Source organism: Lontra canadensis, unplaced genomic scaffold (genome assembly GCF_010015895.1).
Source record: "Lontra canadensis isolate GAN:19392208 unplaced genomic scaffold, GSC_riverotter_1.0 scaffold54, whole genome shotgun sequence".
Taxonomy (NCBI): domain Eukaryota; kingdom Metazoa; phylum Chordata; class Mammalia; order Carnivora; family Mustelidae; genus Lontra; species Lontra canadensis.
This window is the reverse complement of record NW_022631048.1, coordinates 6,086,528-6,114,088: the sequence shown is the minus strand read 5'-3', so window position 1 is coordinate 6,114,088 and position 27,561 is coordinate 6,086,528. Positions and strand designations below refer to the sequence as shown.

The 27,561-nt window shown below is 40.2% G+C and overlaps 1 protein-coding gene and 1 long non-coding RNA gene across 4 annotated transcripts; both read left to right on the top strand.

The window, feature by feature from the left end:
- The first annotated feature begins 268 nt into the window (after window positions 1-268).
- VSTM2A (V-set and transmembrane domain containing 2A) lies at window positions 269-26,964 on the top strand. Of its 3 annotated transcripts, none has more exons than XM_032874989.1 (5): window positions 269-423; window positions 2,239-2,405; window positions 3,607-3,657; window positions 7,163-7,499; window positions 26,458-26,964. In XM_032874989.1, exons 1-5 carry the CDS (start codon window positions 345-347, stop codon window positions 26,544-26,546), a joined length of 723 nt encoding a protein of 240 aa, XP_032730880.1. In that variant the 5' UTR covers window positions 269-344; the 3' UTR covers window positions 26,547-26,964. The 3 variants fall into 3 exon arrangements, with proteins under 3 accessions (XP_032730880.1, XP_032730881.1, XP_032730883.1); XM_032874990.1 differs by having other exon boundaries at window positions 26,336-26,964; XM_032874992.1 differs by lacking the exon at window positions 26,458-26,964 and adding an exon at window positions 26,198-26,327.
- On the top strand, window positions 8,979-9,831 carry LOC116877924. Its single transcript, XR_004384739.1, has 2 exons — window positions 8,979-9,599; window positions 9,730-9,831. It is a non-coding gene; the product is annotated as an uncharacterized LOC116877924 (long non-coding RNA).
- Window positions 26,965-27,561: the final 597 nt, after the last annotated feature.

Sequence of the window (27,561 nt, the reverse complement as noted above, 5' to 3'; positions counted from 1 at the left end):
CACTTCCCGAGCTGGCTCGGCGTTTAGGGAGGGCAGTGATCACGCAAGCCGGAGCAGCGGGCTGACGTTGGACGAGCTGCCAGGTAGCTGAAAGCAGGCAGCGAAGCCGCGGAGGCACTTCCCCGCGTTGCAAGCCCGAGTGTGGACTCGAAGCCTCTCCGAATCCGAGCAGCTGGTTGTAACCTTCGCGAATTGCACTCCCCTCTCCCCAGAGCCAGTCCTCGCCGAGCGAGCAGCAGGATGTTTGCAGTGTCGTGCGCAGGGCTCTGAGACGTTTGCATTCCTTTCTTTTTGGGCTTTTTGGCTGTTGGCTTCACTGATGTGACCCCCCCCCCCCTTTTGGAATGATGGGGATCTTTTTGGCATATGTTGGATTTGTTTTCTTTTCCGTTTTATATGTACAACAAGGGCTGTCTTCTCAAGGTAAGTCTGTGCTCGTTGGCAAATATACATTTGCTTGCAGTGTGTGTGTGTGTGTGTGTGTGTGTGCGTTCTCTATATTCAAAGAACGGCCAAGCAGATGTAGTGAGAGTCCTAGCAAGTAACAGTGGAATAGTGTTCTGTTTGGCGTTTTTCCTTAAAGTTTATTAAATAGTAGACAAGCTAGATTTGAGAGCAAATCTACTTGGTTCCTGACAATGAAGTGGGTTCCTGGGTAAGCGCAAACACAGGGGTGTGTGTATGTGTGTGTGTGTGTGTGTGTGTGCGCCTTGTGTATGTGTGCATGCACTGGGTAACCACTCATGCATACATAATCATGGCAAACAAACAGAGCTGGGGACGGGGGGCTCTCCATCGCCAGTCCTCCTCAGTGTAGGCAGAATTGGTTTAGTTTCCTTTTTCTGGGTCCTTGCGACTTCGTTTGCATGTGTGTTTATCAAAGGACAGACTCCTCTGAGGACCCATAAAAAGGCACGACTTGCATTCCAAGCAGCAGCAGCCGCGGCAGCCTGCTGAATCCAGTTGTTGGGGACTTCGCAGGCTGCAGTGATCGTTTCAGCACCATGAACAGATCACATCTCTACTGCCAAAAGACTGCATCACTTCTGCAAGCAGAAATGCCATATTCCTCCTTCCAGCTTAAACAGAAAAGTCCTTTTCACATCAGAATGCCTTCTTTAACATCTGCTACTTCAAGTACGAATACAGTTCCACGCCAGTTGAGATCATTTTGATATTTCCTAAAATTTTGAAAAGACACACTGATGATGCCTCTCTTTAAAAAGTGGGGTTAAAGTGCATCCACCCTGAATCAGTCCTGCAGCCCCTCAGTCCTCCTGTCCACGAGTGTGCGTTGTAACTGTGCACTTCCATCAGCCACAAATCTTTCCAAGATTACTTTTAGGGAAACATCAGCTCTTCACAAAGTATCCCTTGGACAAGAGAAGAACAACCACCCAGAGCATTCCATGTTAAAGAAATACCTTTGAGAGTAAGGGAACATTTCATTTTTGTGAGTTTCACCTTAACTCTGAATTTGCAGACAGGCAGTGTCAAGACTGATAGTGAAAAGACTGAAGAAAAAAAGAATCTCTGGTGACTTCAATACAGTCTTTACTCTGAACTAAAACTAGGTGTGTAATTCTCGTATGCCATGATGTATGGCAATTTACCATACAGCTTGATGAGAACACATATGAAGGTTAATCTAGAAAGAAAGAAATGTCCACAGCTTAGAAAGTGTGCAAATTGTTTCACTGCTGTGGCCTTAAAATCACAATGGCTAATGATTGTTTTGATAGATCAGGCATGTGCATTTTGACAGGTAATCCTGATCCATTCTCTATGACTTGAAACAATGATTTAGTCATAGATTGTCTAGAAACTTAGAGCAAGAAGCTCTCCCTATATACCAGCTTGGCGGATTTATCAAAGATGTAGCTCATTGAATCCCTCTTTAAGTTTCGGGTAATGCTGCAGTCTGACAAAAGGTATATGGATCTAACCATGGGCATCTTGGCTAACAGAGATGAGTTATTTGGCCAGCTTGTTAACCTTTCCATTATTCTGGACTTCATCAACAATAAAGTTATTTAGGCATGATACCAAAAATGAACAGGAATGAGGCAAAGGAAAGAGGGTTGGGGAACCAGGCAAAGTCCGAGAAGTCACAGAGGGATTTTGTCGCCTTTTTTTTTTTTTTTTTTTTAAGTCCAAGAAAAATAGCGAGCTCTCAGGGAAGGAGACGCTGACAAGAGTGGTGTGGGTATTCCAAAAGAATGCATTTCTGTTTTGCAGCAAAATTTACCGAGTTTCCGCGGAACGTGACGGCGACCGAGGGGCAGAATGTGGAGATGTCTTGCGCTTTCCAAAGTGGCTCTGCCTCGGTGTATCTGGAGATCCAGTGGTGGTTCCTGCGGGGGCCCGAGGACCTGGAGCCCGGGGCCGAGGTGGCTGGTGCGCAGGTAGCGGAGTCTCGTCGCCCGCAATGCCGCGTGCGTCTGTCCCACTCACTCCCTTAGTCTTCTAGGTGCACCAAGGGGTACTGGATGTCCCTGGGGACCCGCCTGGCTCTCTTAGCGTGACTGATGCCAGGGAGTGAGCCGGAATGTGTCCTGGTGACATTATGTTAAAACCATGGAGGAAGTCAGGGTGTGGAGTGTTTCCCGATTAAAACTGGGAATAACCTCCTCCTTTTAGTACTAGCTGTTGTCCAGCTGTCATTAGGGGACTACTGTGTTGTTACATCCCAGGACACCCTCTGTCCTCCTTCCAGGACGGTGGGGTCGGGAGGGATTTTTCTGTGTCTCCATCACACACACACACACACACACACGTCAGTTCTTCTCACCACTGAGGTTGGGAGAAAAGAGATTGAGGGTATTGGGAAAGGAGGGGTAAGGGGATGTGGGCGTTGGAGGGAGGGAAAGGGGAGAAGAAAGTGGGGGAGGGGGAGAGGAGGGGCGGCGGAGAGAGGCGGGGAGGTGCGAAGGTAGAGGCAATGGGGAGTGAACTAAGGAGGGTACCGGGGGCTACTCTGGAACACACTAGAGAGGGGGGCGGAGGCGAGGGGAGAAAGGGGAAAGGGAGGTGTGGAGAAAAGGAGTAGGGACTGGGAAAGGGAAGCAGCGGGGAGAGGAGGAGGGAGCGGGTCGGAGCCGAGATCGGACAGTTCGGCAAAAGACGCGGCGGACTTGTCCAAGCGAAACAAGGAAATCTGGAGAGACCCCAGGGAGGGGAGGCCGGCCGGGCAAAGACGCAGAGTCCTGTCCGCTCAAACTTCCACTCGCGCCCGCGCCCCTCCGGGAGTCCGTCCAGCTCTCCCGGGCCCGGCGTGTCGGGGATCCAGATCCCAGCGCGCGCGACTCGGCAGCGCCCCCGCGCGGTCCTGCCGCCCCGTGCCGCGCGGGCCTCAGCCGGGGACCTGCGGACCCGCCGGCCGGGGCTGCGCGCGTGCTGGTCGGTCTCCTTCCTAAATCACCCCGACCGAGATGGCCCTACTGCCCCGGACTGGGTCCCGCCGAGCCTCGCCGAGCCTCGCCGAGCCTCGCCGAGCCTCACCGAGCCTCACCGAGCCTCACCGAGCTGGCTCGGTGCGGCTGCGTTCCGGATCAGGACGGGAACCGTCGGGGTCCCGAGTCTGAGCATCGTCTCCTTCTCCCGCAGGTGGAGCTGGTGCCCGACCGAGACCCCGACAACGACGGGACCAAGATCAGTGTGAGTATCACAGCGACAGGCGACAGGGGACGCGCGCCTTTGTCAGCTGCCAGGCAGGCCCAAGCTGAAAATTGGAGAATTTTAGGTTTTTAAGAGCTTTTTAACTTACTGTCCCGGGAAAAGGCAATTTCACGAACGCAGGACGAGGTCCAGTTTTCTTTTTCTTACTTCACTGGGCACACAAAAATTGAAGCAGATTTAGAGTGGATACAATAAAATTATTTCAATATTGTAAATATTTAAACAATTACTAGAGAATTATTTGCCAGCCAACAGTGTGACATTTTTTTTTCTTACCCTTCTTAGCACTTACATAACTGTAGGAGTATAGGACTGCAATATTAATATTCATTCAAAGCCATAGAAATAATTATCCTTTAAGAAGTAAAACACGGGGCGCCTGGGTGGCTCAGTGGGTTAAAGCCTCTGCTTTCGGCTCAGGTCGTGATTCCAGGGTGCTGGGATCGGGTCCTGGGATCGAGCCCTGCATCGGGCTCTCTGCTCGGCGGGGAGCCTGCTTCCTCCAACCTCTCTCTCTGCCTACTTGTGATTTCTGTCTGTCAAATAAATAAATAAAAATCTTAAAAAAAAAAAAAAAAAGAAGAAGAAGAAGTAAAACACTAGCTTATGAGAATCTTTCTAGGCAGGAAAAAATTATGTTGAAATTGTATTGAAAACAACTGAATTTTCAATGTGATTCATAATGTATGCAATGTATTCCTACTGAAAATGCTCAAAATCATATAAATATAAAACCATAAGGCAATATAAATATAAAACATAATTGGAGGAGGTTGGCCTATTGAAAATATAGAGATGTATTTTAACTTTTAATAATTCTATGTGAAATTAGAAATAAAAAGAAAATTGTATTTTTTTACTATACCACCAGTGAAACCTCCTAGAATCCCTTTATATTGATAGAACTGGTTAACTAATTCATAAATAATAAGCAAGTTTTCATTAGAAATGAAATAGTTATATTAATTCAGAAAGTATGTCTGCTTAGTACATATGCTATAAATATATGTATAAATATATATTCCCATTATTTATTCATTTTAGGAATCTAAAAATTTAATAACCTTCATTAAAAAAGAAAACTTATTCTGGAGCCATTACAATAGTGAAAAAGTGGTATAAGATTGGAGTTACGTAACAACTAAAAGTATAAATATATATTGTATTAACAGAACCAAATTCTGATATAAATGTATAAATATCAAACAAAGTAAGACATAAAACAAAAACTATAATTTATACTCATAAACTCACTGACTTTTTAGAATATTTCAATTCAATTATTATGATATTACAGAAATTATTGTTTTCATACAGTGCTAGAAAGGCTTTACTGGTAAAATCAATTATTGACAATACTGATCTTAAATATTCCATTTTTATAGATATATAGGGGCGAGGTTGTCTACTGACTACCATGCTTCACCCTTCAGCCATGACTGTATCCTCCAAAGACCAATAAGGAAGAGCCTCACACATCCTGAACTAGGAAGCCATACGGTTAAGATAACGTGATCATGTACATAGCTACTAACAGTATTCTTTTTATAAAAGATCATAAAGTCTAGTGAATCGGCAAAAGTTCTAGTTACAGAGATAGAAAGAAGTTTAATAGGGTGACCTTGGTCATGTGTCTTAAACCAACAGTTGTTGACTTAGAATTCTCAGGAACGCTTTGATCAAATATTGATATGAGCTTTGCCTCCTTAAGAGGCAAACTTAATGTTTCCACATTAATCCAAATGAGGCCATTTTCTTTTATTAGTAGTAGTAGTTTAGAGAGGGGGAGAGAAAGGGAGGGAGAGGGGCAGAGGGAGAGAGAATATTAAGCAGGCCCTAATGGCCCATTGCAGAGCCCGGTGTAGAACTCAATCTCATGACACACGAGATCATGACCTGAGCTGAAATCAAGAGTCGGAGCTTACCTGACAAAGCCACCCAGACACCCCTAAATGAAACCATTTTCTAACAGCTCCCTAGATGATTCTAATGTACAGTTAATGCTGAGAATCCAGGACCCAAATCCCCAAGTCTCAGTTTACTCTACTGTAAAATAATCATCATAGAACTACTCCAACTATCTCAGACTTTATTAGGAAACTCAACTGAGACTTTATTTGAAACTATTTATTCCCATTATTTTCAGAGTATGGGTATATTAATATGTAATTTTGCATATAAATAAATACAGGCTATGGTTATGGTTCAAATATTGATAAATATTTGTATATACAACTCTGTATGTAAAAAACAGATGACCACTTCCCAAGTTTTCTTAATTACTTATGGCCATTTGAAAGTGTATGTCTTCTTCACTTCATTTCTCTGTCTTTCAAAATCATGCACATCCTTGAATCCTAAGAGTCTTTTGAAATCCATTATCCTGTCAATCATGGATAATATATGATGTATGTCAAACCTAACTGTTCTGGTAAAGATGCTTATGGATATATATGTGTATATGTATATTACACATAACACAAACTTATATATCATCTTTTAATATTTGTATATAATTTTGCTATTAATCTGGCATCAAAACTATTAAAAGAAATAAGAGAGCCAACTTTAATTTCGAAAATCAGACCAGTGTCTGACTGATGGCATCTCCAGGTCCAGTGGCATAAAGACCCTGCCATGGCAGAGGGTATGTCCTCTGACCATAAGACTCCAGGTGATCTTAATCTGTACCTTAAGCCATGCCACCCCATGATTGTTGGTAAGACTGCACCAAACATTTGAGTAGAATATTAAATATTCAAAGTTGGAGCACCTGGGTGGCTCAGTGGGTTAAAGCCTCTGCTTTCGGCTCAGATCATGATCCCAGCGTCCTGAGATCGAGCCCCGCATCGGGCTCTCTGCTCGGCAGGGAGCCTGCTTCCTCCTCTCTCTCTGCCTGCCTCTCTGCCTACTTGTGATCTCTGTCTGTCAAATAAATAAATAAATAATCTTAAATAAATAAATAAATATTCAAAGTTATTTCGTCAGTACCTTTAGTAAGGCATCCCAATGTGGGGATCAAAACACACTCTCAAACTCTGTTGTGACCAACCAAATAATTTTGTGATCTCTCAGAGTTCGTTGTAGCCTGCAGTGAAGGAAAGAGTCTTTATAAACGAAATCATTTACCATATTCTGCTTGTGCTTCATGTGACGGAGCTCTCCAGGCAGAGGTCAATCTCGTGGTTGGGAAATGGCAGGACTGCCTCTGGAACCTGGGAAACAGGAACCACGTGGCCAATAGAATCTGGCGCTGACTGGATTGAACTAATTATTCCGTGATTTTGTGAAGCCGGTTGTTAGTGCAATGGGATAAATATGACTTTCGGATTTGACTGTTGAGAAAATAAATAGCTCTCTGACTGTGGCTTTGAGGCTGTTAAGACCCTTTAATTTTCCAACATTAGCAAGCTCGGGAGCGAGTATGGGAACAAAATCGTTTGATGTAGCGCTTTATTTTTTTTCCCCACCTGCAATTTTTCAGACAGTGAAAGTCCAAGGCAATGACATCTCTCACAAGCTTCAGATTTCCAAAGTGAGGAAAAAGGATGAAGGTTTATATGAATGCAGGGTGACAGATGCCAATTACGGAGAGCTACAGGAACACAAAGCCCAGGCCTACCTGAAAGTCAATGCCAACAGCCATGCCAGGAGGATGCAGGCCTTTGAAGCCTCGCCCATGTGGCTGCAAGACATGAAGCCTCGCAAGAACGTCTCCGCGGCCATTCCCAGCAGCATCCACAGCTCGGCCAACCAGCGAATGCACTCCACCTCCAGCCCTCAAGCGGTAGCCAAAATCCCCAAACAAAGTCCACAATCAGGTATGGAAACCCATTTTGAGCCTTTCATTTTACCACTCACAAGCCTTCCCACAGGAAGATTGGTCAAGTAGAGTAGACAAATGTATTTGTGCGATGGTTTTAAAAATTGGAGACCTAGTTCAGTTGAAATAACGAGGGGATGAGACACGGGAAGATTAAGGCTTGCCTTCACAGAGATGTGAGTTGCCCTGTTAGTCGCTGACAGTGTTTCATGTCCAGGGGACCTGAGAGCTGGACTTTTTTTTTTTTTTTCCCCCTTCTGTATTTACTCATTATAAGGTCAGTAAATCATGTAATGTTGGTTGCATTATAAATGCTGGTTCATTTTCTCTACAGATTTATGTATTGATAATGGCCCAAATTAAGAGACTTTCACTTAATCAAAATGTAAATGCAAGAGACAACACATTTTCAGCAGCCCATAGCTTTAAGGCAGGATTGTTCTCCAAGGGCTTTTGATTTTGAAGGGGAAACTTCAGCTGCCTCTGATGAAAGCGATGATGATAATGGGAGGAAGTGAGGGGGGATGAAAGGCAGTAAGTGGTGCAGAGATAAGGCAGCTCCCGTAAATGTGCCTTCGATGCCAATTTAGAAGCTTAGTCACACATTTCCAAAGTCAGCTGTGCAAGTTAAAGCAGTTCTGAATGGCATTAATTTATGCAATCACTCAGCCAATGGAAACTCATTGAAGGTCTAACCTTGATGTGGGATAAAGTCTTCTCGGAATGAGCAGCACCCTGCACAACCCTGTGACTGTTCTGTATTTTGTTCAAACACTTGACGTAATATTACAGGATGAAGGGAGCATAAAAATATTTAATTTATCATTCTTTCAGTTTTTCCCCTTACAATTTATCATCGAAGAATTATTGATACTACTGTTGGTAACAGAAAATTACATTGCTAACATTCAATGTCACTTTAGCCATTAAATACAAAAACCTGGTCATTTCATTAGGATGATCTCAAATACATATATAATATATATAAAATATTTGTTTGTGAACAGCACTTTTAAAATAATATGTGCCATCCTAGGTTTCCTACTCATGCATCACGTGCTAATGGATATGATTTTGAGACAGACGGACTAAGGGTCCCTGGGAGTTTGCATTGCCTTTAAATGTAGGTGAGCAGGCATCCCAGCATCCCTTGGCCATGCCAGTTTCTGCCAATCTGATAAATAAGTAGCTTAGTCTCTTAGCCTCCCTAAGGCTCAATTTGTGTGGCTTTGTTTCATTTTCCTCTTTATCATCATTTTTGTTTTTCAAGTTAAAAACAAACCCATAGCTAGAATGTATATGTACATAAGGATACTGTATGCATGTATGTCCACATAGACATGTATAGCACACAGAACCACATTTATATATGCACCTAATGATTAGAATTTTGTAGTCATGTTTGATAAAGATTCAGTGTTTTTGGAGACATTGTCCCCCTCTTCCTCATGCAAAAACAACAAAGAAAAAGAAGCAAAATTACAGATTAGCTTCAGCAGATAGTTTAGGATCTTCTTGGTGAGAACTCCTAATCATGAAAGTTAAATTATTAGCATACCAAGAATATCCAAACCAGATATCAAAAATCTGTTTCATTGAATAAAATCAAATGGATTACCCATTACAGTAAAGGGTTCTAAGCATGGAATGAAATGTCCTATTTCTACATTATTTACTTTTGGATGAAATAATGTACGCTAAAAATAGCTATTTTAACATATTTTTCTTGGTGTTGTGATGGGAGCTAAATGGTACAGCTCTTGATATCCTCTAGCAATCTTCAAATAGAAATCACTGCTTTTCTTCCAATACGCCATAAGCCTTCCTTGTTGGTTTCTCTAAAGCAAGATGGAAGAAGGGGTGCTGAATTCATGAAAATGTATATGCATCCAAAGCTATCTGCTTACAGCAAAGATCAATATGAAATAAATCAAAATCTTAACTTCTATTTTTTTCTACCAATGAATACTGAAAGATATTTTCAATACATTTAGTAATGCTTTTTTACTATTAGTTCAGAAGCTGGGGTTCTTTAGCCACCCATCCTATCCATGTGTAAGTTTCTGTGCTTGCACAATTATTGTATAAAATACAGTGGGTGTATACAAATTCCTAGGAGACTTGTTTTGTTTATAATTAATATTTAATATTTAGACTATTTTACTGAGCAGACTTTATAAATGAGATATTTGCAAGGCACTTAAAGTGTTACAGTTAAAGTGTTACAGGGTGGATATGTATAGGGTAGATTCACTGTAATACCTGCATCCTGATTTATAATTTTGCTTTATGATATTTCAGGTTATATCCAAATAAAGCTGATTTCAATACTCATGCTTCATTTAGTCACTCTCCATCCTTCTGAGAGCTTCTATGCCAGGCACAATGATGCAAAAATGGGAGACATACTTCCGCTCTTCCAAGAGTGTATATTTTTATTTGTGAGCAAACAAAATACTTGTAAATTCCATTGGTCATGCATCTTTTTTTTTCTCATATTCTAGTAAAGGCAAGACATGATGAAGACATAAAAATTAAAATCTTGCTTTTACAGGCCAAGAGTGGTAGTAGCCTTTTTTTTTTTTTAAAGATACTTATTTGTTTAACAGACAGAGATCAAAAGTAGGCAGAGAGAGAGGGGAAACAGGCTCCCCACTGAGCAGAAAGCCCCATGCGGGGCTCGATCCCAGGACCCCGGGATCATGACCTGAGCCAAAGGCAGAGGCTTAACCCACTGAGCCATCCAGGCACCCCTGGTAGTAGCCTTCTGTCTGTTTTCACTTGCTGCAAGGAGGCATGCTTCTTTCATGGTATATGTGTTACAAAAGGCTGGTTTATCTGGCCTTTTATCTTCGTGATAGTCTTAGACTTAGTCAATTAAATTCTTCAGGCTGAATTGCTCAATTCTTATTTCACAGTATTTTTCTGTCCAAGAATTTCTGTCTCTATGCAGGGAAAGTATTAGCTGAAAGTAATTTGGTATATATACATATATATAACGTCCAAATGGTCATATAATTAACCGGTTTTCCTAAAGCAGAAATTTACACCAAAAAAAGAGATGCAAAAAGAATATTTCTATCTATATACCACGAGATAAAGAAGAGATTTAACTATCATTTAATATAGCTAGTCCCATATATTTTCCAGTATTTTTGCAAAAGTTAGTGAGCATGTGACTGTACCCTCCTGCTTTAAACTGTTAACTTTTGTGACATCTCTTTTTTAAATTCATTTGATTCTCCACAGTTAAAACCAAAACAATGAGGAAAATGATAAACAAAACTTGGCTTTTGCACCCCTTGATTTCTCATCTCCAGTGCTTTTGAACGCTCTTCAGTTTCGTGCACGCGTAACTAACTGGAGAAGAAATGTCCTGTAGATGTTCAGAGGAGGAGGACTCCCTGATCCTAGCGCGGAGCAGTTCTGTTCCTCCTTCACAGGGAACACTGACATGTACTTGAGCCTCTCCCCTCCCCATACCAGAGCATCCTCTCCTTGTGTCTTCCTGTCTCATCCTCCTTTCAGAAGCCGGAGGTGCCCTCCATAAGCCATCCCTTCGGTCTTCCTCGTGTTCCTGCTTCCCTGCCGCTGACTCCTCCCCAAGCCCTGGAAAACCTGCAAACCAGACTGCGTCCCGCGCCCACGTGCTTCCCCCAGCCGCACCCACCTTCCGGCAGGGGGCGCCACCGCCCACTCCCATTCCCAGCACCGCCTTCCCTCTCGCGTCTCGTCCGCGCGGTTGCTGGCCGCGTAAGTCCTCCAGCGTCCTCTTGATTGACTGTTAGGGTTCGACCTCTCTGTGGACTCCTTCCCCCGCCCAGGCTTCTCTTAAATGTAGTCCTGTTGCTTTCTCAACTCCCTGCTCTAATCATCCATTTTTTAAGATTTCGACTGCTAACTTTCCCCCACGAAATCCCTCCACTCACGTTTCCAATTCTGATCTCTCTCCGGAGAGCCAGGCGGGGGTTCACTACGGTCCCCCAGGACAGCTCCGCACGTGCCCTCTATACAGGCGCTGTGGCAGGGCAGGGATGGCTGCACCCATTGGGTGTGACACTGTCCCTCCTCTCCCCCTACCCTGGGCCGCCCCCTGGCCGCTTTGACGGTGGGGTATGCAGTAATGTTATGCAAGTAACGCAATGCCAAGTCCGCACTTAGCCTTTCCAAGGCGGGCAGCATCATCTGTGACCTCTTGGAAGCCAGGCACCAGGTGCAGCCACCCTCACACCCCTTACAGAGAAAAGCCCGAGCCGCCCAGCCTTGAACTTCAGCCCTGCTGCTCTGTCAACCAGCACTGCTCAGCTGAGCCCAGCTGATACTGACTCCGAAGAGATTTAAAATATATGTGTACACACACACACACACACACATATAGTTTGAGGGTACAAGGTTTTAGGGGGGTCTAGGTTAGTCCCCTGAACACAAATAACACTGAGTGTATCTTAGCTTCCTCACCAAAAAGAAACGTTCTTGCTCTGGTGCTCCCCAATTCTCTTAATCATCTCATGCAAACACAGATCTCGTGGAAACCTTGAAAACATTCTTATTTCCTCTTCCTGTGGTGACCACAATGAATTAGACCCTCCGTCCCGCTTTCCTCATCTCTTGCAACAGCTCCTGATACTGCTTGTTTAAGTTCTAAAGCACCGAACAGATCCCAACAGAGCAAGCATGAAATAATTATTCTTCCCAAACCATCACCAACTTTCCTGGTCTAATTTCCAGCCTCGTTTCTCCGGAGTTCCCAGTCCTCACGCCCAAAATCTTCTTAATCAGTATTTCCTCAAGTTTTCAGGATACTGTCTTACCTCTGCGATTTTGCAAATGTGTTTTCTCTGCCTGGGTCTTTCTCTCTTAGCTGAGCTCCCCTCAAATGCAAATGCTTTCATAGAGCTTCCTCCGATCCTCTTAGAATTGGTTGTTTCTTCCTCTAGGGCTTGGCAGGAACTTGTTTACCTTTCCTTTGAAGCCATTGGTGTGCCTTGTAGTGTAGGAAGTTTTCCTGGGGGCTTTCCTCCTTCCAGGGCTGGATTCCACCCTACATCCCAGGAAGCCGCCCCTCGGGCTCTTGGGGTAGTTGGTCACCCAAGGCTGACTTCAAGGCTACAAACACTACAATTTGTATTTGTGTTCCTCCAGGTGCCTAGAACAAGTGGGGTTCGTGTTTTTTGTTTTGTTTTGTTTTTTAAGATTTTATTTATTTATGTGTCAGAGAGTGTACAAGCAGAAGGTAGCAGCAGGGAGAGGGAGAAACAGGCTCCTGCTGGGCAGAGAGACCCATGTGGGGCTCAATCCCAAGACCTTGGGATCATGACCTGAGAGCCAAAGGCAGATGATTAACCCATTGAGCCACCCAGGACCACCCAGGCTCCCCAAGTGGAGTTCATGTTTGCAGGAGAAAAGGAAAACGACAGGGACAGTAAATCTTTGTTTTTATCTTTTTATCCTTATAATTATATTTGCATAAATACTACCACTATTCCAAAACTCACCGAGACTCTGAACACTGTTTCTCAAAGTGTCCTGCAGACAACTTAAGCCAGACTCACCAGGGAGCTTGTTAAAAATTCATATTCTAAAACTCTACCTAGCACCTCTTAAATAAAAGTCCCCGAATCTAGACCGGAAATAGACATTTTTATGTGCAGCAATTTACGAAAATCATTAGCTCTAAAAAGTTCTTATGGAGAAGGAAAAAATTTGTGTAATTTATTATAAGATACGCAGGCATGCGTGTGATGCTACAAAACACTTTTTTATAGAAACTGGTCTTTTGCCATTATTTATTTTCTGGTATTGAGGTGGACTTTTGTGAATTTGTTCTCTTCCCTCCTGTGATCAACAGCCGGCCCTTGTAAGGAAATCGGCTGTGGCTAAGGGGTAGTTATGTTTCTACGTGTAGAGTCTCTAGTCACTCAGCAGGGACGCTGGTTCTCTGAACTCCAAAATATGATTATTGTGTTTTCACCATGAGGTGAACCTGAACATTGAGAGGCAGCTGTTGCCACAGCTGCTAGAAAGGAGGCGCTCCCCAAGTTCCTCTGCGGCTGATCAACATGGCTGCTTTCCAAAAGTGACCAGATTTAGCCAGCATGGTCTTGAAACAGAATTCAAAGCTGGCAGGCGCGGGGGAGAGTCAGATGAAGGGCCAAGGGTCTTGCAGGAGGCTGTTTTCCTCATTTAAAATATGAGGAAAGGGTGAGTTACATTTAGGTAGAGAGCCAATAATATAACTTAGACCTCAATGTTGATTTTGGTTTAAATGATCCAACTTGGCTGCTTACACAAGTTAAATTAATTTGATCACTGTAATTCTATCAGTTAAATGGCTGCTATGTAAATCAAGCATCTATGAATAAGATGAAAAATAGATTTGGGGCAGTGCTTTAGATAATACAGTCCACGGGATCTGCTAGAGCTGTGTTTGAACCAGAATTAAGTAGATTAAAAGTCCACACTGGCTAAATTCGTTCGCAAACCATATTTAACTCGCTGAAATTGAGTAACTAGCTGAATCCATAAAACCAAGGCCTAGCTATATGTTGGAAGGGCTTTTCGGTGCACCCCTAGCCACATTAGGGTGCATTTGTGGTTGTCAGGAGCTTTGTAATTGAGGAGACATAAAGCAGCATTGCCAGAGTTGTAAGCTCTTGTCTCTGATGATTCCTTGAAATTTCAGAAAGCTGCTAGGGGAGCAGCTATCTGCACAGACAACCAAAGGTTTGAGAAGTTGCTGGAAGATTAGCTTCTGTTGGTCAAAATAACACATGTCCTAGAAGAGACAAGAGTCCCTTCTCCCAAGGAACACTGCTGCCACCTGTAGCCTACCACAGTTGCATTCATTTCAGCCTTGGAGGGCCGTAGAAACAGCAACTGAGGAGGAAGGCCCCTCCCAAGTTATCTCCATCGCTCAAGGCGGGCCACGTCTCCCTTTCCTCCTGTGTTAAGTGGGAACTACGGTATAAACCTCATCAAGTTTGAGAATTAAATGAAACCATATACAGAGAGAGCTTGGCATTGATCAAGCCCTCAATAAATGATAACTGGCTGCTATATTAATATTGTTGCATATGCTTTTTTATTATTCTGATTATTATTAGGAGCAATGAGGTGCTGAGAGTAAGTGGTCTATACCACCTAGCTCCGCGGTGGTGAGTATTTTCCTCACTGGGTGTGTGTAGGTGAGGGGTTGAGGAAGGTAGACTGAGTCTTCTTCATTCCTGTCTTATGTTTTATCATGTATAATTTCAGAACTTTCTTTTTAACTTCTGTCACAATGCCATTAATTGATGATAAATTCTCCCCCATATAACCATACTGAATATATTAGCCACCAGCTGTCTTGCCCAAGGTTGTAACTAGATCCTTACTGTAAAGTGTAATAAAATTCCAAAGGACTGTTAAGAATTTGAACTGTTTGGCCTGAATAAACAGCCCATATTTGGAAATCACAGTTATGCTTGCTGGCTAAACTTAATTAAATTCAAGCTTTCCAAAAAGACCCTCAGAATTTTTACAGTCATAAAATGACCACAGATACATCTGAAAACATAAGCAAGTGAAAACAGTTAAAAGCCTTAAAAAGAAAAAAAAAAATGGATTTAGAACCCAGTATGCCCCAGCTTGTTTGCTGAGTGAGCTGTGTACAAAATATCTCTGAAACTTAAAAGCCTGATTTATAAAACAAATCTTAACACATATGCCCTAAGGGCCATTTTCAGCATTAAGAGACATGATATATTTTAAATATCTATCAGAGTAAACCTGGCACAGAGTTAGTTCAGCAATGGTTGGTTCCTTCCTCTTTACCTACAGTATTTTAAAGTATATTATTAAATAGCTATGATTTAAAAGGGTAATAAAGGAACACAAATATGGATAGAGGTGAAAGTAAATAAACCTGCAAATCTCTCAAATTATGTAAAATAATATACTATCTGATAAGCTAAAAATATAAGAATTAAGAAAAGATTTAATTAATAAATGACAAGAAGAAATATTCTAATTTATGATATGTATACAAATGAACTCAAATTAATTAAAGAGCTAGGCAGAAAAGAAAAATCAGAGAAAGATTAGCATAAAATCAGGGGCCCCGAGGCTTTGAAGATTTAGAGTTACAAAATATACAAGTGAAAAGAACATTTTACTATAAGTAATTTAAAACATTTGTTTAACTAAATCATATTTAAGTAAAAAGTGATACAGTAGACAAGGAAATATGTGTGTCTAATACATGGGAAAAGAAGAAAGTAATCTTAGTTTTACATATGCTATGATTATGTAATCCATTCCAATGACTTAGAGATGCCGTAATAAACTTAAATCAATTCTCTATTTGAGAGCAAAACTGAAGTAGAAAATATTTGGGGCTTAATATATAACTTTCAATAGTAACAACAAGAATAAAAAGTATAAAATATCTAGTTTTTAAAAAAATAACCGCAAGCAGTCTAAGTAAATATGAAGACCATTAGAACACTTTGTTCAGAGGGTTTAGGTTTGAATAAATGAATGAATATGGATGTTTGGGGATGGACAATTCCAATTTTAAATGTGTCAGGTTTTTCAAAAGTATTTATAGATTTGATACAGTCACAGTCAAAATCCTAGTCTTTTTGTTAAAACTTGACACATATAATCTTGGCGAAGGTTTTTAGAACCAACATGTATCATCAAGGTTAGAGACTTGGGCATTTTGCTATATGCTTACTTGCACGGTGAATTGGTACTTTCCTTCTGGAGGAACATTTATCTGGAAAGATCAGTCACAGGGCTTTAGACTGTGTGACCTACACATACCTGAGGTGATGTTCCTGGAAGGAAATTCCAAAAAGATCAGTAGCGAAGCAAGCCCAGAAGCATGAGTGGAGATGCTCTTCCACAGAGGCCTTCCCAAAACAGCAAATAGACAAACGACAAAAAGTAAGGGACCTACCTAATGAATATGTTTAAAAAATTTTTTTAAGATTTTTTTTTTTTTTTTCTGACAGAGAGAGAAACAGCAAGAGCAGGAACACAACCAGGGGGAGTGGGAGAGAGAGAAGTAGGCTCCCCACTGAGCAGGGAGCCCCATGTGGGGCTCAATCCCAGAATCCAGAACCAAAGGTAGACGCTTAAGGACAGAGCCACCCAGGTGCCCCAGTATGTTAAAATATTAAAATCATGCAGTGAATATTATGCAGGTTCTAAAATCAAGTTTTAATGAAATTAGGTAAGATTCAATACAGAATACAATGTGAAAAATAGAGGATACAAAACATTAAAGTAAAAAATATAGAATACTGAACTTCAAATCAACCTGAGATACTTGTGTTGAAAACTGATAAAGATATGAAAATGTACATCAAACATCAAGATGTTATGATTTTTCATTTTTCATTATTTGATTATTTTGTGTCTATAATTAACATTTATACAATGATAATTCATAGCTTTTGTTATATGGAAAAAAAACATTATTTAAAATTTCCCAGATTTAAAGATAGGTTAATAAGAAGGCTGCCTGGGTGGCTCAGTCAGTTGAGCATCTGACTCTTGATTTTGGCTCAGGTCATGATCTCGAGGTTGTCAGACCAAGCCCTGCCTGGCGTCGGGCTCCACGGACAGTGGAAGTCTGCTTGGGTTTCTCTCTCTCTCTCTCTCTCTATCTATCTATCTCTGCCCTCCCCCACCACATACTCTCTCTTTCTCTAAAAATAAGTAAATCTCAAAAAAAAAAAAAAAAAAAGACCAATGACAGCTCATGAGAGAGAAAACAAACTAATGAAAAATAAAATATGTTCGGGGCGCCTGGGTGGCTCAGTGGGTTAAAGCCTCTGCTTTCAGCTCGGGTCATGATCCCAGGGTCCTGGGATCGAGCCCCACATCGGGCTCTCTGCTCAGCGGGGAGTCTGCTTCCCCCTCTCTCTCTGCCTGCCTCTCTGCCTACTTGTGATCTCTGTCTGTCAAATAAATAAATAAAATTTAAAAAAAAAGAAAAAGAAAATATGTTCAATAAATTAAAAAAGACAAAGTAAAATAATGGGTGTGATTGTGGAGGTCATGACAAATTAAAAATATATGGACATGCACATGTATGTACACATGTGCACATTTACATATACATGTACCCGTGTGTGCATATATATACAGTAAACGTACTGCTATGAAAGTGGTATACTCAGAAATTGCTAGTGGCATTGAAATTAAGAACACTGTCTGTTATTTACTGGAAGCTGGATGGAGAATCTGACCATCAAATTATTCTTTTTGTTTTTCTAAATATAATGAGTGTGATCTTGACAAACTTATTTTGATTAAAGTAATCGAGCACATGTAAAGTCCATAAATTAAATATCATGCAATCATTTTTCCTCTTACTAGTATGACTCATTCAGCCCCGGATTCAGAGGGAGTGCAAAGCCATGAGCAATGGTGCAGTCATTGGTACTGTCAAGGAAAATTAGTACCCTGGAAGATTTATAAAAGATAATTATGTTTTATTTAATATGTCTTTTAAAAAGTCTGAGAGAGCATTTTTGTATGAACTTAGAACCCTATATGCATTTAAAAAAAAAACCCAATATAGGTTAAACTCTTAGTGCTGGAGTTAAAGCAAGTTGTAAAACTAGGAGTTAGGATTCCTCATTCCACAAAGCTGACAACTGTGGGGCCATTGGAAAGATAAAAAGTAAGAAATCATGTGAAGCACTTTTATCACCTTCACAGACACGAGCATTTTAATAAAGATGAAGTAATGCTATCACTCTTCATTTTAAAGTGGAAGGGTCTGAAAGATTGTGAAATGAGGGGAGCCTAGTATGGGACTGATTTCTTTCTTGTGTTATTTATATGTTTTATTTTACAGACACATTCTTAGCAGCATCTCCTTCAGCCATCTGGAACACGTTTGAGTTTTAATTTTTCCGATTAAATGAATTTATTAATTTTCTCATTTCTCTTAGCATTGTAAATGGTTAATTTGAAAAATACTACATTTAGGGAGCAAGCCATAGAAACACAACTACTAAATAGGAAAAAAATCCTTGAGAATGTAAAAACTCGATTTCAAACAACCTGAAAATATAAGTATTTTGAAGATACGAGCTATGTCTTGATATTTTTGGTGTTCTTGTGGTGTCTAGTGTTGTGTTCAGCATGTAATTAGGGTTAAATAGATGCTTAAGGATTGGCGATGATGTTTTGGTTTATGTATGGTACAAACCACTTAGGATAATACCACTGCTCAGAAGATACATGAATTCTAATGTAATTCAGACAATCTCTAACAAAACAACCCCAGGCAGCTGTGTATTAATGGAGAATACACTTGGGTCACCCTTCATTGCATACCATGACAACAATAATAATATTCACTTATTTAAAATTATATTTAATATCACATTATGTTTAGGAAGTTTGATGAGCAGTCCGGGGCAACTATGTACTTCTATTGTATCTGCATGCCTGGATGAAAAGATATGGATTAAAAAAATATATATGTATTGCTTCAGCTCTGTTAATTACTTAATTCTGCTGGCTAAGGTCATTTCTGTTATGAAGTTCATTTATAAAACATTCTAATTTAGATAATTTTGAGATAGCTGGATTAAGGAAAAAGGTGCAAGCATTGGTGCAAATTTGGAAAATGTATGGGTAAAGCCTTAAAACATTTTTCTTATGTTAAAATAAGTGTGTTTTCTGAAGCTATACAGTTGGTGTTTTTCTATATCCTGTTGGCATTAGGTCCTCAACTAATTTTTTCCTCAAAAACAAACACTGCTGAACAATTAAAATTAATTTTTTAAATGTAGGCAAATTACTATATGAATTCTGTTGCTATCTTTCCTTTTCAACTTACGTAAGAATCAGTGAAAATTGAAATCGCTGATTTGCAACTTTTTCTCCTTCTCTTTCCTTTACTTCTGTGTCTTTATGCTGCATGTCTCAGTTGCCATTTCTCTAAAAATGTGAGATGTGTTTCTTTCTTTGATGAGGGAATCTTCTCTGTTAATGTTGGAGAGGGACATCTATGACACAGTGCAGCAAGACTGTAGATGGAAAGAGATCCTCTGCTTCTCCAACTAGTGAGTGACGGCTCAAATAGGAAAATACAGCTCGCTTCCTTCTCTGCTCAACAACCAGTAATTCTCGCCCTGGTGCAGTTCCCATGAGCGTTCTCACTCATGAGTGTCCCCACTCAGGGCTCACTGGTCCAGCCCGCTATGGGGACACAGGCATCCCACACTGACCCCAGTTGTCCTCCTTATTCCCTCCACTCCCCACATTGAATGTGCTTATTTAAGCCCTTTGAGAAATTTGGCATTGCTGGACAATACTATCAGGGCATGTGTAGTCCCTAACAGGGAATTTGTGACCATTCCAACAAGATGTGGATTAATATCTACCTTTGCATTATGAATAAAGATAACGCCAATTAATAATGTAAACGCACATGCAGAAGGCATCGTTAAAATCCACGAGTAAATAGTTGCAAAGACCCGAGCAGCGTTTATTTATGTGCTGGTGCATGTAGTGCTAACAATAAATCATTCTTATCCATGCATTAAAGGAGTTATTAAATGTTTGCAGTCTTAAAAACTTCACTCTCTGGAAACATTCTGTTTTCCACTAATTTATATTGGTCTCCATTCCATTTTGTCAAAGCAGCTCATATTTCCGAAGATTTCCAACAGGCAGAATTGAGAGTCTAGGGTTTGCAGACATGAAGAATCCCCAGAGGAAATTGTGAAGCACGTTGTTAGTTTGTAGACTGAAACCAGACTGGTTTTGAATTTCAGCAGCACCTCCTACTAGCTGGGTAAACTCGAACACATCGCAGGTTCAACAGCTTCAGCTCCTTAATTTGGAAAACGAGTCTAGTAACTTCATGAGACCACAATCAGAGGTAAAGAAATAAAAGTGTTCAAGAAATATTTGCTCAAGCTGTGTGCACCAAGATCGGTCTTACTTGGATGAATGTGTTACAATGAGCATGTTTTTTGAGACACACGATGGCCTCAGGTGGGAGGGGCCACCACTTTTCCGGTTTCTTCTCAGGTCACTATAGAAGGTAGAAACCCTGATATCCTGCCACGGCTCGAGTCTGGAAAATTCTGTAGTGAATGGTGTATCAGCCATGCACCTTGGCAATTAGACTTTGTGCACATGGGCAACTACACTTTTTTTTTTCTTCCCTCAGCTACAATAAGAGGCCTCATGACTTGAACAGAGGTGTAAATTTGCTGATGGAAAGCAAAGAGAAAAGGACATTTATATAGCTGCTGCCAGCACGCCAGGGCACAATAAAATAGGCAATTTATGTATTAGGTCAAAATGAAGCACACTTCTTTTAAAAAATGGATTTCTGGAAGAAATTGGCACTGGATCCCTAGGAATTCTAATAAAAAGATATTCTTTTCAAAAAATTATAAGATAAAATCATCCTATTATTTGACCTTTCCCCTTCAGTAGTGATTTAGTATGTGCACACCTGAATAAAAATTACATTAAAAGCTAGCTCAAGTTTTCCCACACAGCCATTCTCATTTCTTAAAGCTGACATCCTTAATAAAAGAGAAGTATGTCAAAGGGTCTGTCTGTTCCTAGAGATGTAATGGACACGCCATTCTTTATCAACGTGGCCTCATTACAGACAAAATTATTTGACTGTTGCTTCTTTTATTATCAGAGCATTTTCAGTTTTGGGTTTGTTCAGATGATAAGCCTCACTAATACTTTTATAAAATAGAGACTCTGGAGTGAGACTGTGGAGACCCAGCAGGAGAGAAATTGTTTTCTTTCTCTTTTCTTGTTCCTTTTGACTCCACTAGTTCCTCAAACAGGAAAAAAGAAGCGAATTATACCCATATTTATAGGCCCTGCGTTAATTGTTTCTCGTGCCTAAGCCAGTGAAAAGTTGTACTCACATAGGAGATTTACCTATCAGAAAATATTCACAGCCACGAGAAAGCAGGTATTGGAAGAGCTGGTAGAGTTTAGATGGGATAAATTGTCCAGATAGTCGTCTAAATGCTCCACTTAGTTCTTTGAATTCGATACCCATATCCTCTTTTGATGCTTTTTCCGGGTAGACCAGAGCTCTACCCGGTCTTTCTCACCAGCTCTTTCTCACTCCATCACTACCTTGAGGTCCTGCTATAAAACAATCCACTTTCTTAGTCCTAGGCTATCAAATTGAATAGAAAGCTTGGAAAAAAAGAAGTTCTTAGAAGAGGACATGTAGGAAGGGTGGGGGAGCCACCTTCTACTCAAATATTTAAATGAATTTGGATGAACCTATGTTCGTCTATGATATGAAAAGTCTATGGTATGAAAAGTTCAAAATATTATGATGTCATAGGACATTTGGTACACCGTCTAGAGCAGAACAAACTTTACGTCTTATAAATGTTTAGGAAAAAAAGTCTGATGATTTTGTTTCGCATATTTATCAACTCAGAGTTGGGGAAAAGAAACTTTAGATCTTTTCTTTTTTTCTTTTTTCTCTGAAGCATGTTATAGCCAGCGCATTTTCTCTGAAAACTTTCGTGTACGTTCAAATAATAGCTTCACGTCTTGATTTAACAGATGCGGAAACAATGGAGCATGGTCGTTCACTCAGGGAATTTTATTTTAAAAAGCCTATCCTTGTTCTAAGCTGATCTGACTTGCATTTCTTTACTTTACTACCTGTTACCAGGTAACTTAGGGTGAGTTACTCTATGTCACTGGGTTACATTTTCCTGATCTATGCATCTACTAAACGGAACTGTGGAGCGGATGAACTAAGACAATGTATGCAAATTACCTAGTACATCTTCCTGCCACACAGGAGATGCCCAGTGTGTCTTAGTCATTTTGGAAATTGATGCGAATGAGAGGGTTGCTACTTTGTTAAACAAGCCCAGTGTCTTCCAGCCTCGTGACAGTGGGCGCTGGGAAGCAATGGCAGTGCAGATGGAACCGTTTAAAAAGGAAGGTCGTAAAAGGGAGCTAAGTTCTTCTATCCTGCAGACAGATGAGAGGGGCAAGGCGGACTTCGCAGTCTGGGAAGTGGTGCTGAGTGAAATGGGGCAGGGAGATGCGGGACTGAGCTGTCCGAGACAGTGGTTCTCGCAATGTGGGATAACTGCGGCCCATCTCCCCTGGGCTGCACAGGATGCCACGGTCTCACTCCTGTTCTCTGATTGCTCTTTGTTTGTTTGTTTGCTTGTTTCTTTGTTTAAAGCAACAGATGGAGTTTTTTGTTGTTCTTTTGAAATAATAATGATAGCAAAGATAAAATGTTTGAGGCTTTTTCCTTTTCCTTTTTCTTCTTTCATATTTCTCCTTAGCCAAACTCTCTTTTGTCACAGTCAGCCTCTTGAGAAATGCTTGCGTTTCCACATCTCCGTGAAGGGGATGTGACACTGGCTGTTGCATCAGGTATAAGAGGAGCGGAAAGCTGGAAGCTAAATTTCTGCAGTCCTTAGAATTCTAAGAAGATTATTAGACTTTTCCATTTGCAAAATGGAGAAAATACCTTTCCTGTGTTACAAAGGCTTGGGGAATTACACCTGAGAGAGCACTGTGGAAATCTTTAAGTATAAAAACAAATGAAAGTCGTCATTATTAAATAGAAGTCAAAGGACATCCTGAAAAGGCATTCTGAGTCGGAGAGAAATGTCTAGGTTCTGTTAGGCTGCTCTTCGTCTGGGCACGCTATCTGTACATTTTCTTCGCATAATTTAGATAATAGTATCCATCTTCTTCATAGGAAATTTTGTGTAAGGGGCAAAAGTTGTAAAACTCTCAAGGCATTGTCAAAGACATTGAGAGTCATTAAAAAATTGCTCAAGTTTTGTCCTTTGCCTTTGAGGGAGCTTACAGTGTAATCAGTGAGATAAGCTGTGAATGTAATGAATTACAAGTCAATGTAGGCTGTGTTAAGGCCGTTGGAAACTGGGGAACACACAAAATGGATGCAGGTTATTTGAGGGGAAGAGTTGCTTAAATTCGTGGTCCTATTAGGGAACAATAAGTCACCCTGCCTGGCCTGGGCACAAGGCAAAAGAAACCAAATAAAGCAAAATAGTCAAGCTAACACAATGTCTGCCATACTAATATGAAAAAAATTACACAAACAGTTTATGCTCAATTTAGAAAATGTAGAACAAAATGTTTCTTATTTGAGATCTTAGAAATGAGAGGCAGCAGAAGAAATTGGAACTCAGGGCTCCCAGCTTCAGTCCTGGTTCTCATTATTTCACAAAAGTAACATGTTTCTATCAGTAAAGATAAGAATAAAGTATGATGAGTGACCAAAGTTTGACTTAAAAAAAAAAAAACTTTCTATAGAGTATAATAACATGTTTGATAATAATGTAATATTCAGAATGGTGTATATCTGAATGGAAAGGCCTATGATGAATATTTGTTAAAAGAACACAGGGCAAATGACAGCATTTCAGAGTCTTAGATTTTACTAAGCCTTTGGGTTTACAAAGATACAGGAGTCCCTGTTTCTTCATTCAAGACCTAAAACAGAAAGTAGAGAAAAACAATCAGTGATTTGATGATAAAATTGCCTTAGAATCTAATGTACAGGGGGAAAAAAGTTTTATAATGGTCCTGACAGAAATACATTTCATTTAATAGAATATGCTAGGAAATGCATGGACCTAGAGTGGATGAATGATTACCAGGAAAAAAAAAAAAAAAGTGCTCTATCACAATGGCATATTGCGTATCTGATGGCAGCTCAAAATTTTAGTAGCCTTAAAATACTCTTCACCATATGGAATTGGGTTTCTTTCTGATTATACACTTATGTAAACTTTGTTTTAACTTGCACATGCTAGACATAGTATGGTTGGAAATGTTGGGTCCAAATGAAGTAGCTGTTGCCTTCATATCTTTTGGGAATGAGGGGTTCAGGCATTTCCTATGAAGGGTTGATTATATGAGGAAGAGGCAGGTGGTCTATGACGGTGCAAGTGTGAGCTAAACCCTAATGCCCACACTGAAAAGGAAACCATTATTTCACAAAGTATCTTTTTTGAAGAGTGAATCATTTTGCTTGCTTTTATTGCTCTCAGAATTTTTTAAACCTTTACTCAATATCAGACATATTTTGTGTCAAGTGCAGTTGGCTCTTCTAAGAGCCATATAATCATTTTCTTCTTCTCTTTTCCTTCCTCCCTGCCTCCCTTTTCTTTCTTAATTTTCTTTCTTTTTTTCTTTTTTCTTTCCTTTTCTTTCTTTCCTTCCTTCCTTCTTTCCTTCCTTCCTTCCTTCCTTCTTTCCTTCTTTCCTTTCTCTTTTCCTTTCCTTTGTTTTTGATTAAATGAATACTGTCAAAGAATTCCTCTTCAAAAGATAATGAGATTATATATTTAATTTTGGAAAGCTCTGATGGTAGTGGTTCTACATATATTGTATATATTTCCCTGGCATGAACTTTGTGCTGAGAGCTGCACATGACCGCTACTATCACCTTTGTATTGTTGAACATTGTCACCCGACGTGAATGAAGGCACCTGTAGAGACTGGTCAATAACTGCAGGGCCTTCAGCCATTAGGGATCTGTGAGGAGATATTGTGTTTAAATACATGGTTCACTACCAAACAAGGACAGTCAGTTTGTTCACTACCAAACTCTGACAATCAGAGTAACCTAACCAAAAACAAAAAACACCCAACAACCAATAACAACAACAAAGGTAATGCTAGTCTATTAAATGGCCATCTTAGAACCCCCAAATGTTTATTCTGCAGTGATGTTTTGAGAGCTTGTGTTTTTGCCTCTATTTTTATCATTTGGCAATGTGGACCTGAGCATGATTTAGGGGAAATATTCAGAAGTTGAATTTCCATACCCCTACCCCTTCAACTTGTTTCAATCTATCTCCAATTAAAAAAAAAAAAAGAAGAAGAAGAAGAAGAAGAAGAAAGAAAAAAGAAAGACCCCCTCCCAAAAAAGAAATTCTTTGAGCTTCATCACATTTTTGTTTTCTTACAAATAAGGTTATTTAATATATAATTAATAGCTAGAAGCTTACTGAATAAAATGTATGATGAAGAAAATGCAAGAATACAATTTAGTTCTCTCCCTTACAGTGTCCTCAAGCTCTCTCAAAAATTTCCAACTCTTGATAGTACTCAGCTTTCCTCAGATTTTAAGATAAACACTTGAGGGATGCCTAGGTGGCTCAGTGGGTCGAGCCTCTGCCTTCGGCTCAGGTCATGATCTCTGGGTCCTGGGATTGAGCCCCACATCGGGCTCTCTGCTCAGCGGGGAGCCTGTATCCCCCTCCCTCTCTGTCTACTTGTGATCTCTGTCTGTCAAATAAAAAAATAAAATCTTTTAAAATAAATAAATAAGAGTAAACAATTGAGAAAGATCTTTCTCTAAAACAAAATGCCCTAATGCACCCATCCCAGAACACATTCTCCCTGCCCTTGAGAAGCCTGCTGCTCTCAGTTTTGGTTATACTCCTTGGTTTTATGCTTATGCAGTAGTAAAACAGGGGATGTGTTTTCTCTGTACCAATAGAGGAATAGCCAAATGACTATAGTGAATGATCCTTAAAGAATTACTTAAAGGAAGAGCATTTGGATTTCTTCCTCTCAGGGTTCCCAACCATGGGATGGCATTGTTTGAAAAGAGACAAAACAAAACAAGACCAACTTCCTGGGACTGAAATTCTTTGTATGTGTTGTTATTTGCAGTGCATGCCAAGACATTCATGAGCACCAGAGCCAAGCTGGCGAGCTAATTAAATATATATATGTATGTGTTTAAAACAGCCTAATAAGGAGCATTGGAAATCTTCAAGATGAGCGAATATCTTATAACTTCTTCCGCAGGTGCGAGGATAGCTACAAGCCATGGACTTTCTGTCCTGCTTCTTGTTTGTGGCTTTGTGAAGGGTGCTTTGCTTTAATCTAAAGTGCTGACTTTTTTCCAATATCACTTTCTCTTCTTAAAGCAAAGAGCAAATCGCCTGTAAAATCTACGGAGCGGACAGCAAAGTTGACCCTAAACTCCAAGCACCACTCTGCACCCACTGTTCTCTAATTACCTACCCAAGGAGCGCCTGCTTCCGGAAGCATAAATGAAGAGGCTATCACACGCTTTGGTCATAACATTTTCTTGGGCAAATCACTGATCTTTTATTTCAAGAAAATTAGTGTGAAGTGATAGGACTTTTTCTAATAGCAAGATCTATTTTTTTTTTTTTTTTCCCTTTTCCTTCGGCTACTTAAAGCATCATCTCAATGACTGCTCAGGGGTTGGCCTGAACGTCATCGGTATAGCAAATATTTACTACTACGGATTTCCTACTAAAAGACACATTATCTGCAGGAAACAAACAGAAATCAAAAAGCTACAGAACATAAACTATCATCAAACAAAACCCCCGATTTGGGGCAACAACAAAATCGTCAACACTGCGAGTCAACAAGGAGAACATTATTTTAAATAAGACATAATATAAGAGGTTTTGTTTTGTTTTGTTTTTTTAATTTTCTCTTTTTTCTTGGATTTTTTTTTTTTTTTTTTTGCCTTTTTCTTGATTACAGTTCTTGTTCAATGGTGGCAAGTGCTGATCACGGCCAATCCCTGTCAATCCTGGGAGGTTTCTATAAATACATTTTGAGTGTTCTATATTTCGATGTATTTTAATTCATTTTGCAATTCCTGTATATGCAAACTTGACAAGTTCTGTAAATTGCTTATAGTACGTGTGATATAACTTCAAAGTAGATAGACTATGACCCTCATGCAAGCTGATTTTTATCATTAAATATATAAATATATACATATAGAGATCTATATGTTGAGCCACCAACCAACTTTTTTTAGATAAAGCATTTGTTTTTCACTTATAATTCATATATTGTGTGAATTTTGTAATGCCTTGTTTCACTTCCACAGGTTTGACAGCTGCAGATGGTCTCTGTTGCCCTCTGCTTCCTTCTGGAAAATGCATATTCAAAATTGTATTGGTCTCTGATAAATGAATTAATTTTGTTGTGTGTATGCTGTGTTGAAATTTGCTATGTTTCTTTATATACGGTGTTGATTGAGG